At 47.1% G+C, this 14,639-nt stretch overlaps 1 protein-coding gene across 1 annotated transcript in view; it reads right to left on the bottom strand.

Moving 5' to 3' along the window:
- LOC137647193 (glutamyl aminopeptidase-like) overlaps nucleotides 1-14,639 on the bottom strand; it is a 65,326-nt gene that overhangs the window by 48,496 nt on the left and 2,191 nt on the right. Inside the window, exons 2-3 of the mRNA XM_068380520.1 lie at nucleotides 14,240-14,499; nucleotides 5,390-5,562 (exon numbers count right to left, since the gene is read on the bottom strand). Coding sequence (XP_068236621.1) covers nucleotides 5,390-5,562; nucleotides 14,240-14,494 — 428 coding nt within the window. The 5' untranslated portion in view covers nucleotides 14,495-14,499. The remainder of the gene's footprint in view (nucleotides 1-5,389; nucleotides 5,563-14,239; nucleotides 14,500-14,639) is intronic.

Raw genomic sequence — 14,639 nt, 5'->3', positions numbered from 1 at the left:
ACATGAGCCCACACTCATGGTAAGCACCCGGAAGCTTGTCCCGGCGCTGAAGAAGGTCGAACCCGAGCCTACCGGAGTTGACCAGCCCTCCAAACAGCAGAGGAGGCGGAAGCCTGCACCTGAGCGGCCAAGAGGAAGGCAGGGAGAGTTCTCTGGGGAAACAAACCTGCTATGCCACGGCGGGATAGCCACACTGCATCATAAGCAGGAATACTTGCAGTCTAGGCTGAATTCGACGAGCACCCTGGAAGATGGATGGAATGGAAACTGAAAGTACCCGTCCTTCCGATCCAGGGTTTAAGGAGTCCTGTCGCCTCGTTACCAGTCTGATCGATTCTGCTGGTCTACGCTGGCCGAAGTTTGTTCGACAAACTTGATCAGGGCTGAGAGGTCGACTAAGGACATCCCTTCTCAGATCCTTCCTTACAAGAAAGGATCGACTGAGGAAGCCGGGGGTGAAGCCGTCGATGATCCTAAGGAAGACCTTCGCCTAAGGTATGGATCATTCTGCCCAACCGGGCAACTCTGCTGACGCTATGGCATAGAGGTTCAGAGACACTGAATTCGCTGACAGAGACGGCAGGCGCGATATCCTTGGCTGATCACAGAGATTGTGCGGGAATGGGCATCGGGAAGCTGTCATTCGGATGAGTAACCTTAAGCATCCTCCCAGCGAAAAACCTGCAATCCTAGAGTTCGTGAACTCCTTTTAGGACTATGCCCCCCCCGAGGGAGTCTCCCGTGCCAACTGTTCCTGACAGGAGGAAACTGCAATTGGACACCTTGTCCCAGTTGTCGTAGCCGATAACTTAGGCCGACGTGGTTGAAAGAAAAGGGCGCTGGAGCCCTGCAGAGTCTGGAAGAAAGCACCTTGGAGGAGTGAAAACGGAAGTCGATTTCTTTCGCACAGCCGCTGTCTAAGTCTCTGTCCTTGGGCACAAACAAACTCTTCTCAAGGATGGAAGGGTGTCTGAGGTCGTCGACCTCCACAGATGAGACACCCGAAGGAAGCCCTCAGTCAGCGCGTCCAGATGGTACAACATCGAGCTTGTCCGCAAGTTAGATACATACTTAACGACGAAAGGCCAAGGTGCCTGAGCTCGAGAGGAGGAAAGTACCCATGATCTTCCTGTAGCTTCCTTGAACAAAACCTCAGGCCGTAACCGAGGAGGGAAAGAACCTGGTAAGCTCCCAGAGGAAGGGGTAAGCAGTCACCCCTTGTCCGATGGAGAAATCTCGAACGGAAAGCCCCCCCCGCCAAAAATCCTTCCAGGGAATGACGGGGAAGGGCTAACCCAGGTTCAGGAAAGAGGAGTGTTGCTCAGATCTCCCTTAAGTTTCTCCTATTCTTGCAAGTGCCATGCTCTGTGTTTACGGGGTGAGGCAGTGTTCTGGAAATACGCTCCAGAAGAACTCGCCAGGCTGGCCATGCTGCGAAAACCCCATTGGGAATCATGGTCGCAATCGCCCTGGAGCTCGCGCGACGGTGATTCAAAGATTTTCGCGTGGGCGAACGTGGAAGCGCCCATGCGCGGTAACGCAAACGAAGGTGAGCGAAGGAGCGCGAGCGTGGTAGGAAGGGCGAGAGCTGGTGGTCGGCGAGCGATAACCCATAGACGAGCAACGGATACTGCAAGAAATAAGCCGACGTTTGTGCGAAGAAACACTGTAGGTTCGCGCGACGGAACACCATCCGTCCGCGCGATGGAAAACCGTTGGTTCGCGCGCTGGGCGAACATTGGAGAGCATGGGCGCGGACGCGCATAAGCGTAGACGTGCAGGCACGTGGGCGTGGGCGCGCAGGCGAATGGTCGCGCGGGCGCACAGGAAAGCGGTCGCGCGGGCGCACAGGAAAGGGTCGCGCGGGCGAGCGGTCGTGAGGGTGGGCAGGTGGATGAGCGTGAGTCCGAGGCGGCGAACGCAAGCGTTAGCGCGATGGCGAGGAAACGCGCTGCCGCGTAGGCAAGGAAGACCGCTGGCGATATGGATCAACAAGCGATCGGTGGTGAGCTGCTGAGTGCTAACGCACAGGTTGGCGATGGCGCGTTGTGTTATGCCGACGCGATGGTCGAGCAGCATGCGCAGGTGAGCGATCGTGCGTTGGCGAGCAGTATGCGAAGGTGAGCGATCGCGAGCAGCATGTGCAGGAGGGCGATCGCGCGATGGTGATCAGCATGCGCAGGGTCGCGCGATGGTGATCAGTATGCACAGGGTCACGCGATGGTGATCAGCATGCCAGGGTCGTGCGATGGCGATCAGCATGCGCAGGTGGGCGGTCGCGCGATGGCGATCAGCATCCGCAGTTGAGGGTCGCGCGATGGCGATCAGCATCCGCAGTTGAGGGTCGCGCGATGGCGATCAGCATCCGCGGTTGAAGGTCGCGCGATGGCGATCAGCATCCGCAGTTGAGGGTCGCGCGATGGCGATCAGCATCCGCAGTTGAGGGTCGCGCGATGGCGATCAGCATCCGCAGTTGAGAGTCGCGCGATGGCGATCAGCATCCGCAGTTGAGGGTCGCGCGATGGCGATCAGCATCCGCAGTTGAGGGTCACGCGATGGCGATCAGCATGCGCAGGTGAGCTAGTAGCTGGCGAACCATGTTTCTTCAGAAGTGTTGGAGAACGTTGGCGTGCCAGCTGTAACACACGCGGGCGATCCGGAGATCGCCGAGAGACAGGTGATCGCTGGCGAGCTGATGATCGCTGATGAGCAGAAGGCTACGCGTGGAAGCCTGCGTATAGAAGAAGAGTCCTTGACCCCGACCTGAACCGAAGTTCTAGATCGCGAGGGCGAACGTGGGCGCACAGGGCGCGTAACAGGAACCAACAGGAACAGCAGGGATGATCATCATGAAAGCGCTGATGAGCAGAAGAGCGCCTGTGCGCTAACACTGAGCAGGAGCAGGAGAGAACACAGCAGAAGAGCGCGCAGGGAAACCCTGACACGCAAGGGAAGAACCCCCGTGGGAGGCAACCCTTTGCCCCGAAGGGATCGTTGTCCGCCGGGAGACTGATGTCCTTCGGAAGACCGCTGTCCGTCGGGAAGACCGTTGTCCGTCGGGAAGACCGTTGCCCGTCGGAAGACGAGATCAGACTGCTGTCCATCTGCACCAAGGCGGAAGATCAAGAAAAGGAGAGTAGGCTGCAAACGGAGATTCAAAAAGGCGCCTCAAGCACCCTTATAGGGAGAAGAGAGGCCCTTACGACGAGGCGGACAGTGGGCCTTACGGCGAGGGAGGCCAACAGCAACAGCAACAGAAGAATCCTCCGAAGAGGAGTCTCTATGAGTGTACTCTCTCGCTAACGAAAGAGAAACACTTTGTAGAAGAGACTGGTCAGCCAGTAACCTAAAAGGAGCAATCCTCCGAAGAGGAGCTCCTGCAGTTGCCCAGCCCCTTGAGCGAAACTGCAGGTGTGACCGCTCAGCACCAAGAGCATAGTCCCACGAAAAAATGGCAAGAGGAGAACCCTCCATAAGGGGAAAAACTCAAGCCTGGACAGGAAAAACTTCCCTCGGAGGGAAAGTTACCTGCCCAAGGAGGCAAGCCTCCTGAGAGTTCTAAAATGAACTGGAGAGCTGTCCGTCGTCACGGGAGTACTTCACGAAAACACAAGGGGGGAGGCAGCAACAGCCGAATCCCCAGGACTCAACAAGACAGCTCACACCGTTGCCATATTACAGAAACGAACTAGATCGGTAACTGTAAAAAAATAAAACAAAAAAACATTAGTACACATTCATTCCCCAGGGAAGGCTCCGAAGAGGAATCCCGAGGGAAAGGAAACAAGAATTACACAACAGGCACGTGCCCTCACAACCACTTACACTCACGGAAGGAGAGCTGTAACCAAAACAGAATTATAACAATTATAATTATGTAACTATGTAATTATGTAATTTAAAAATGAATGAACACTAAAGAAAGAACAAAAACCCCGAAAGGAATCGTTCTACAAAGCTGAAAAATCAACAAATACAATTAGATTCATAAACTAATTGAGACAAACGTACGGCGTAGCAACCCCCCCACACGGAAAGGAAGCTACAAGGGCGTAGTAACACGTAGTAAAAGGGTGAACGACCTCAAGAGAGAGAGAGAGAGAGAGAAAGACATAAGTCAAACTCGATCGCCACCCATAACGCCGTGGCGGCCAACTGCCGAGGACACCACGTAGATAAGTACACTACACACACAAATCTGAAAAGGAAGCTTACTGATTTCTATACTCAAATATGTATACAAACATGAAAACATGTTTACATATATATTGAGTAAATGAAAAGTAAGCGATTAAGTAAAGACAAAACAAACAATGGCTGCCAAGAGAGGACCAAGACAGAGACGTCTGTCACAGTCCGAGCCAAAAGTGAAAGTGAGCATTCATCTGTGTGTGAGGGAGGGGAGGGGTAGCTAGCTACCACTCCCCTACCCCCCCCGCTAACTAGCGCGGGGGTAATACACCCTCGTTAAATTCTAATGGCTCGCCATTTCAGCTGCGCTAAAAGGTAAACCCTGTGTAAATAGCGTGGTTTGTATTTCGCTTACAGAACAAAGAAAGATTCGGTTTAACTTGATTCTTTATAAAGAATATATCTATAAAACAGATTCATTGAATTATGGGAATGCCAACAATATTGTACTGGACGGACAGTTCTCAATTTAAACAATTGACTTGGCAAATATTCGGAGATGCAAACAAATCTAACTGAAATCATGAACCTTAGATATTGCATCAAGTTCATAATGAAATACTCTAATAAAAAATATATTATTTAATACAGTAAGCAAGAAGACATTTGCAACTAGAGGGGCACTCAGTAGAGCGCAGACCACTGCCCCGGCAGCTTATTTCTCGACCTTGACATGTATTAGTTGGCGTGGATTTTCATACACTCAAATATGGACCAAGTTTGAAGTCTCTGCGACAACAATGTCCATCCTTATGGCTGATTACGTGAATTGGACATTTAACTTGACCGTGACCTTGACCTTTGACATTGAACTTCCAAAATTTAATCATTTCCAACTTTTTACATAACAGATAATCCCTACAGGTCTCCTCACTCTAGATTTAAGTTGCATTAAAAGAATAAATCACTAAGGAATCAAACTTCTCGTTTTTAATTACCAGAAGGTGCTTGATTAATTTCCAATCTGAAGAACTACAAGAATGATTTGGCTCTTTGAATGAGAAGGAAAGCAATCAAGAAGTTAATAAAATGTCATCAAGCAAGACTTTACTTATCATAAATCACTAGCTGATAAGACAGTCTTGGAATCTTGAACTTGTCACATCATACACAATGCTACAGCCATCACATTGTGTACGCAACAAAGGCCTCTTCTCCCCGACACTACTACGTACACGCCATCTCAACCCTCACTTACCTTTTGACTCCGGAGACGTCCGTGTACTCCGAGTAATAGAAACCCAGGATAGCTTTGGTGAGGGAGCCTGAAAATTCCATGGAGATCAAGAACGTTCCTGCCTCCTGCGGTGGGACCTTCATAACCCAAAACTCGTTTGGCTCGTATTCGAACTCCTCGATGACGTCTATCTCCTGGAAGAAAAGTTTCTCAAGCTAAGGATATCAGTTAATTTTACCCCTCTTCTATATTATGGCTAAAGTTACAGTAATTCCAACTTCCTAATCCCTTTCTACATTAATTATAACAGCTAATTACTCTAATAAAGACAAGAAATGTCAGGACCTCCAACGACATATTGTGGTAAAGAGATCTTCAGAAACAGTACATGGTCTGTAATGGCGTAGAGGAAAACATACGATCTATATTCTAAAATTTCCTGGAACTAATCAGCGAACGAAGAGACTCGTACATAATGGACAACATATCTATTGGGGAAGAACGTCAAAATTTGCCGCAGCCCCAACAGATACGTCTCGAAAACTTCGTTTGAGTTTGGTCTCGTCAAAGAAAGGTCTCTGTGAATAATATGCTCCTATCGTCGCCCAATGGAGTGTCAGCAAAAGCAACTAGGTTCCTTAACCCTTTTACCCCCAGGCTATTTGGAAATTTTCAACCCTTAACCCCCAGGGGGTTATTTTTTCCCAGCACATTTTGCAGTATATTTTTTTTAAATTGCTCTAACAGCCTTAATTTTTGTCATAGAGAGGTCAGGTTGGTCTCATTCTCTTGGAAAAGGCCTGAATTTTCTCAAAAAATTATCAAAAATATGAAAAAAAAAAAAATTTTATAGCATTTTTTTGCAAGGACGTACCGGTACGTTCATGGGGGTAAAGGGATGGCTTTTGTGAAACGTACCAGTACGTCCTTTGTGGGTAAATGGGTTAAACAATGAAGCAATGACCGATGACATACAGATTTTGCTCATCTATGTGAATTCTTTTTCAATCAAGAAAAATAAATAGCCGTAAAGCTCCTGAACCTATATAAAGTGAAATCTGTATTGGTAGGTTGCATATAGTAGTTTATTTTCCAAATTTCCTTTCCTCACCGAGTTATTTTTCCCTGTTGGATCTCTTAGGCTTAAAGCATCCTGCTTTTCCAACTAGGGTTGTAGCTTAGCAATTAATAATAATAATGCCTGCACTTAATACATAGCCTGCAACAGCTTTATCGGTGCTAGCTGGATGCCTGAATTGCCTAATATGATATTTTCATAATAAAATAAATTTTTGAATATACTTACCCGCTGGTTATATAAAAGAGCTGAAGTCCCTGACGCCAGGGCAGAAAATTCAAATCTCGCGCTATCGAAGATACGCCAGGTGTACCAACCGCACCCTAGCGGTAGAACAGGTGGAACTACACACCAACTCCAGTTCTTCCATGCCTCATAGCCATACCATAGGTAGTCTCTAGAGGGGAGGAGGGAGGGTGTTTAATTTATATAACCAGCGGGTAAGTATATTCAAAAATTTATTTTATTATGAAAATATCATTTTTAAATATAAAACTTACCCGCTGGTTATATAAAAGAGCTGATTGACACCCCTTGGTGGCGGGTCAGAGACAGCTACATACAGAAAATTCACTTAAGGGTTACATACAATAAACTTAAGCAGTTCTCACCTGATAACGAAGCTGACAGCAATGATACTCTGCCTCATTTCGTCCGCTATCCTTAAGAGATCCAGTAATCCACTCGGGCTGAAAATCTCTAGGAGCTGTCAAACGGTACAAACACCTATAACATGACAGGACCTCAACCAATACCCTTGTTCCGGGTGCACTCAAGGAACAAATTGACCACCTAGCCAAATCAAAGATTGCGGAAGACTGACGCCCAATCTCCACAAACAACCATAACAAACGAGTTCCAAGAGATAGAAAAGGGGTATTAGGAAAAAAGGGAACGTAGTGGTAGATCATTCACCTACTATCGCATTAGCAGCTATAAAAGGACCCAACGTAAAAAGATCCTCATAGCGAGTCTGAACATTCTTCAAATAATGGGATGCAAAAACAGACTTACTTCTCCAAAATGTTGTATCCATCAGACTTTGCAGAGAACGGTTCTGTTTAAAGGCCACTGAAGTCGCTACCGCTCTGACTTCATGTGTCTTGACTTTGAGGAGCCTCTGATCCGACTCATCACACTGAGCATGAGCTTCTCGAATCAACAATCTAACGAAAAAAGACAAGGCATTCTTGGACATGGGCATCGAGGGTTTCCGAACTGCACACCACAGAGCGTCTGAGTTACCTCTCAGATTCTTAGTTCTGTCCACATAACACCGTAGAGCTCTAACTGGACAGAGAACCCTTTCCAATTCATCGCCAGTCAAATCCGAAAGGTTAGAAATCTCGAAGGATTTGGGCCATGGTCGAGAAGGGTTTTCGTTCTTGGCCAGAAACCCCAGTTGCAAAGAACAAATGGCTTTCCCATTCCGAAAACCAATGTTCTTGCTTAAAGCGTGAACTTCACTAACTCTTTTCGCAGTGGCGAGAGTAACTAGAAAAAGGGTTTTCAAGGTTAAGTCCTTAAATGAAGCCGAGTGTAAAGGCTCAAATCTGTCACTCATGAGAAATTTAAGGACAACATCCAAATTCCAGGCGATGGGAGCCGTTTGAATCTTCTTGGTCGTATCAAAAGACCTAAGTAAATCTCGTAGATCCTTATTATCAGAAAGGTCTAGGTTCCTGTGTCGAAAAACCGTCGCCAACATACTCCTGTAACCTTTAATAGTTGATGACGAGAAGTTATGCTTAGTTTTAAGGTCCAAGAAAAACTCTGCTATTTGGGAAAGCGATGTACTGGAAGAGGAAATCGCGTTAGTTCTACACCATTCCCTGAACAACTCCCACTTGGACTGATACACCTTGATGGTTGAAGACCTTCTTGCCCTTGCAATTGCCTTGGCTGCCTTCTTCGAAAATCCTCTAGCTCTAGCGAGTTTTTCGATAGTCTGAAGGCAGTCAGACGTAGAGCTCGGAGGTTTTGATGATTTCGGGCCAAGTGAGGTTGTCTGAGAAGATCGGGTCTCATGGGAAGGCTTCTCGGGACATCCACCATCCATTCCAGTACCTCTGGAAACCAGCTCCTTGACGGCCAGAACGGCGCTATCAGTGTCATTCTGGTCTCCTCGTGTGAAACGAACTTCTGAATCACTTTGTAAAGGATCTTGAACGGAGGAAAGGCATAAACCTCCATGTGTGACCAGTTCATCAGAAAAGCGTCTATGTGAAAAGCTTCGGGATCTGGAACCGGAGAGCAGTAACACTCTAGTCGTTTGGTCTTCGCGGTGGCAAAGAGATCCACGAGAGGTCGACCCCATAACCGCCACACTCTTGCAGATGTCCGGGTGCAGAATCCATTCTGTGGAGAGAACCTGACCTTTCCTGCTGAGTCTGTCTGCGCTCACATTGTTGACTCCCTGGATGAACCGCGTCAAAAGAGTCACCTTCCTTTCCTCCGCCCAGATGAGGAGCAGTCTTGCAATCTCGAACAGAGGCCAAGAGTGGGTCCCGCCTTGTTTCGCAATATAGGCCAGAGCTGTCGTGCTGTCCGAATTGACTTGGACTACCTTGCCCCTGATCTGCTTTTCGAAGCCGATGAGAGCCAGATGAATAGCTAAAAGCTCTTTTTGATTGATGTGGAGAGAGGTTTGCTCCACCGTCCAAGTCCCCGAAAGTTCCTGCTTCTCTAGAGTGGCTCCCCACCCCGAGTTGGAGGCGTCGCAACACAACACGAGGTTTGGGTTCCTCTGAAGTAAAGACAAGCCTTCTTTCAGTCTGGGCTCGTTGTTCCACCATTGAAGATGAGACTTGATGGAAGTCGAGATGGGAATGCAATCCCTGTCGAGGCTGTCCCCTTTCTTCCAATGGCGGTTGAGATGAAACTGAAGAGGACGCAAGAACAACTTCCCCAGGGTCACGAACTTCTCTAACGACGAGAGAGTCCCCAGAAGACTCATCCAATCTCTGACGGAGCAAAGATCTCTCTTCAGGAACGTTTGTACTTTTAGGAGGGCTGCTTGGATTCTCACCGACGACGGAAAAGCCCGAAAACTCCGACTGTGAATCTCCATCCCCAAATAAAGAATCTCCTGGGATGGAATGAGTTGTGATTTTTTCGAGCTCACCAGGAGACCCAGTTCTCTGGAGAGATCCAAAGTCATCTTGAGGTCCTTCAAACAACAATCGGCTGAGGAGGCTCTTATCAGCCAATCGTCCAGATACAGAGAGGCCCTGATTCCCCTCGAATGCAGCATGCTTGCCACGTTCAGCATGATCTTGGTGAACAATAGAGGAGCCGTGCAGAGTCCGAAACAAAGAGCCCTGAACTGGAAAACCTTGTTTCCGTCCATGAACCTCAGATAACGTCTGCAGCTGGGATGAATCGGAAGGTGGAAATAGGCATCCTGAAGATCTAAAGAGACCATCCAATCGTCCTTCCTCACAGCTGCCAGAACTGTTTTCTGAGTCTCCATGGTGAACGTCGAGTTTTGGACGTAACCATTGAGCACACTTACGTCCAGAACCGGTCTCCACCCCCCGGAACTCTTGGGTACTAGAAAAAGGCGGTTGTAAAACCCCGGAGACGTAACATCTTGCACTTCCTCTATTGCTTGTTTCTCTAATAAAAGAGACGTCTGTAGAAGCATGGCTTGTTTCTTGGGACCCTCTCTGTATTTGGGCGAAAGATCCACTGGATCTGTGACTAAAGGAGGATTGGTCAGGAAAAGGATCTTGTAGCCTTCCTTTAACACCTGGACGGACCAGGGGTCCGCTCCATTCCTCTCCCAAGCCTCCCAAAAGTGAGTCAACCTGGCCCCCACTGCTGTCTGAAGGAGAGGGCAGTCAGACTTTACCTCGGCCGGACTTGCCCCCTCTGCCTCTAGGTTTCCTTCCTTCTGGTTTAAAAGAGCCTCTTCCAGAGGGCTTCCCACGAAAGGACTGAGGACGAAACCCAGAAGAAGATTCCTTAGGTTTTCGAGAGGAGAATGACGGAGGCAAAACTTTCCTAGACGAATGAGTAACTAAGTCATGTGTGGCCTTCTGAGTGAGAGCAGTAGCCACCTCGCCCACTAATTCCTGAGGAAATAAAGAATTAGACAAAGGTGCGAAAAGAAGGCCTGTCTTCTGATAGGGAGACACTCCTGCGGAGAGGAAGGAGCACATCGTGGCCCTTTTCTTGAGAATTCCAGCTGTAAACAAGGCAGCAAGTTCGTTGGAGCCATCTCTCACACCTTTATCCAAGCAGGACATCAAATGAACTAAACCACTAGTGTCCGTTTCCGTCATATCAGAGACCCTCTTACTCAAAGCCCCCAAAGCCCAGTCCAAAAAATTAAAAACTTCGAAGGCCCTGAAAAGACCTTTAAGCAAATGGTCGAACTCTGGAATGGACCACCAAATCTTCGTTTTCCTTAAGGCAAGACGACGAGAAGCATCTACCAAACTTGAAAAATCCCCTTGTGCAGAAGAAGGAAAACTCAAGCCCAACACTTCACCAGTCTCATACCACACACTAGATTTAGAGGCTAACCTAGCGGGAGGAAAGGCAAAGGCCGTCTTGCCAAAAGCTTTCTTGGAGTCCAACCAAGAACCCATTAACTTCAAGGCCCGCTTAGAAGATCGAGAAAGAACCATCTTGGTGTAAACTGGAACCTTAGTAGCTTTACCCAAGATGAATTCAGAAGGCGGAGAACGAGGGGCCACAGGGGTAAAAGAATCCGGGAAAATTCCAGTCAAAATAAGCATAAACTTGCGAAGGTCCACAGCATGCTGATAATGCTTCTCCTCCTCATTCTCAGAGACTTCCTCAATAGGATTATCCTCATCCGACTTTTCCTCTGGTTCGTCTTCTGGCAGTGCAGCAACAGCCGCAGCCTGAACCGAAGGAACAACGTCTGGATGGGACTGCCTGTCAAGGCCAACATCTGAGTCAATTTGGTGGGGAGAAGTAGAAGTCGATTGATGCGAAACACGGACATGTAGACGATCATCCTCAACCAACAACTGCTTAGACCGCTTAGAATTCGACTGTTGTTGAACAGAAGAACGCTTGAAATCAGAAGGTAACTGTTGAAGATCGCCGCGAGGTCGCGTAAAGTCCGAGGAATGTTGCTGCGAACGATCAAAGTAGTCAGGATGTCGCCGCTGTAAACCAATGTTTTGACGCGCAGCGTCCAAAAGTTGTTGCCGCGGGCGATCCACTACTTCAAATTGTTGCCGCGTCTCGTCCACTTGTCGACGCCGATGCTCTTCCCCGCGACCAGAAAACGCAAACTGGTCAACCAAAACTCTCTGACGCGACTCATCAAAATCAACCTGGCGTTGAACACTGTGAATGGGAGACCGTCTAAGTGATAACTCGTCAAGGCCATAAACCATCGAACGTTTGTGCGATAACTGGTCTGACATCGAACGCCCAGACACAACGCCAACACCTGGTTGATAAGAATCCATCAACGACGAGAGTTGTTCCTTCATAGACAAAAGCGCAGTCCATTTCGGATCAACAGAACTCCTAGAAGGAAGATTCGCACTAATGTCACCACGCATTTCAGGGGAAGAAAGCCAATCCGATGGAAGAGGAGGTGCATGAATAGTTACAAGGTCCGAATCGGAAGGAATCATATCCGCACGAACACGGTGATCCGAACGTTTGGCCGGAGTGCAAGCGCTGGGAGAACGGAAACGTTCCGGTGAACCCCACGAACTACATCCTGGCCGCACAGGCGATTCCCGACGCTGTGAAGCAACATGGGAGCGTTTAAGCGGTCTCGACGCTCGCCGCCAGATCTCACTTCCCAACCCTTCATCGGAAGACGGGGATAACGTATGAACCTCACCTTTCCTACGATGAGGGTGAACGACCTGAGCTACGGCAACAGGAACGTTCGAGGGGACGTCTGCACGATTGATGACGCTTCTCGTTCCCTTAAGCCGTTCGACATTACTTCTCCCATGGGTTCGAGAGCTCGAAAGAGGTCTAAGGCTAGGTGAACGACAAGATCGTGCCGACGCACCCTCCGCAACACTAAACACATTATCAACACTTGTCACAACACCGAGAGAGTCACGATTCTTCGGTACCACATCAGACACTCGTGTCGACGCACCTTCCGCAACACTAACCACATTATCAACACTTGTCACAACACCGAGAGAGTCACGATTCTTTGAAACACTTTCCACAGTTCCGATAGGATCACGGTTTTTCAATACCTTTAACTCTGAAAAGATAGTATTTCTATCGGCTGCTAAGGACTCAACTTTCTCACCAAGAGACAAAATAGCAGTAAACATGTCCTTCATAGTAGGTTCCTGATCTACCACCACAGGGGAAGGAACAGGATTAGGAACAGGTAAATTAGGTAAGGTTCTATCCACAGATCGGGAAGAACTACGCCTAACTCTATCTCTCTCTAATCTCCTAACATAACGATCGTAAGTAACAAAATCATCATTAGTTAAGGAAAGACACTCATTACACCTATCATCTAATGAACAAAATTTACCCCTACATTTTACACAAATAGAATGAGGATCAATAGATCCATTAGGAAGTCGTGTACGACAACCCTCACTAACACACCTACGCTGAGAAGGGGAGGAGTCGGCCATTTTAAAGTTAACGTGAGAGACCGACAAGCAAAAAGTAAGGGAAAAAACAATAAAGAAAATCTCAACAAAAAGATTTCAAGATAAGAACGAAGGAAAATTAATCAACGATAGCTTAAACTCAAAAAAGAACGTTGTACATCACCAAACAACTTCCCAAGAGAGTAAAAACACGAGAGCGAACTTCTGTATGTCAGTCAGCTATGACGGCAGAGAGAAGAACTGGAGTTGGTGTGTAGTTCCACCTGTTCTACCGCTAGGGTGCGGTTGGTACACCTGGCGTATCTTCGATAGCGCGAGATTTGAATTTTCTGCCCTGGCGTCAGGGACTTCAGCTCTTTTATATAACCAGCGGGTAAGTTTTATATTTAAAAACAAAGTTTAATGGCATTCCTGTATGGCCAATTTCTTACTTTACTAAACACTACAGACATATTAAAAGTGGGAATCTTTAAATATAGTCATAAAAGAATAAAGGTGTGATTTAAAACTATAGAATTCTCTTAAAAGGGGTCCTATAATAGCATAGAAATCTTTATATCTCAATCTTAAAAGGGGTCCTTTTATCCTAATGTATGGCAGCTTGAAATCTGGTTTGAAATTAAGCCCTGAATTTCTATTAACAAAAAAAAAGATTCATTATGGCTGACCATTAAATCCTTATTTTCTAGCTTAATATAGTATAATAAACCGTGACTTACGTTTACCTAGAACAATTGCGAAACATCTGAATAAGGTGGTAAAATTATCTCAAAAGAATATGATACATAATAATCAAAGTCTTATTATTATTATCATCATTATTATTATTACTTGCTAAGCTACAACCCTACTTGGAAAAGCAGAATGCTATAAGCCCAGGGTCGCCAACGGAGAAAATAGCCCAGTGAGGAAAGGAAACGAGGGAAAATAAAATATTTCAAGAACAGTAACAACATTAAATACTTCCTATATAAACTATAAAAAACTTAAACAAACAAGAGGAAGAGGAATTAGATAAAATAGTGTGCCCGAATGTACTCTGAGGCAAGAGAACTCTAACCCAAGACAGTGGAAGACCATGGTACAGAGGCTATAGCACTACCTAAGTCTAGAGACCAATGGTTTGATTTTGGAGTGTCCTTCTAGTAGAGCTTAATGTAGAATTCCATTGGATATTCGTCCACTTAACAGATTCCTCACCTGATTACGTCCAGTTTCGACTCGAGAGATCTTGGTATTGGAAATTTTGAGCCACTTGGTGTGAACGAGAAAGAAATCCCTCGAGTCCAACGACTCCACGGTCATTGCGACGGAACCGGAAAACGTCTTCGAGTCGAGATCCGGGTTCAGGTAGAGATCGTAGTGGCTCGGCCGAACGGTGGACGGCAGGCGGAAGTCGTCTTCCCACGGCGCGTCCGAGGAAGTTCTCATCTTCTTTCTGGCGTTCTCTGGCATGGCGCCTGGAAAAGACAGTCGGTGAACTTTTAGTTGAGGACAGGACAATATTCGGAAGTTGAAAACATGATTTTCTTATGTTTCTTAGCTTATTTTAAGTGATTTTTGCCTCATTTTCTATCAGAAACGAGTTGTTTTAGAGAAA

Source organism: Palaemon carinicauda, chromosome 9 (genome assembly GCF_036898095.1).
Source record: "Palaemon carinicauda isolate YSFRI2023 chromosome 9, ASM3689809v2, whole genome shotgun sequence".
Classification (NCBI taxonomy): Eukaryota; Metazoa; Arthropoda; class Malacostraca; order Decapoda; family Palaemonidae; genus Palaemon; species Palaemon carinicauda.
Note: the sequence above shows the minus strand (reverse complement) of the source record. Positions and strands in the feature narration are given on the sequence as shown.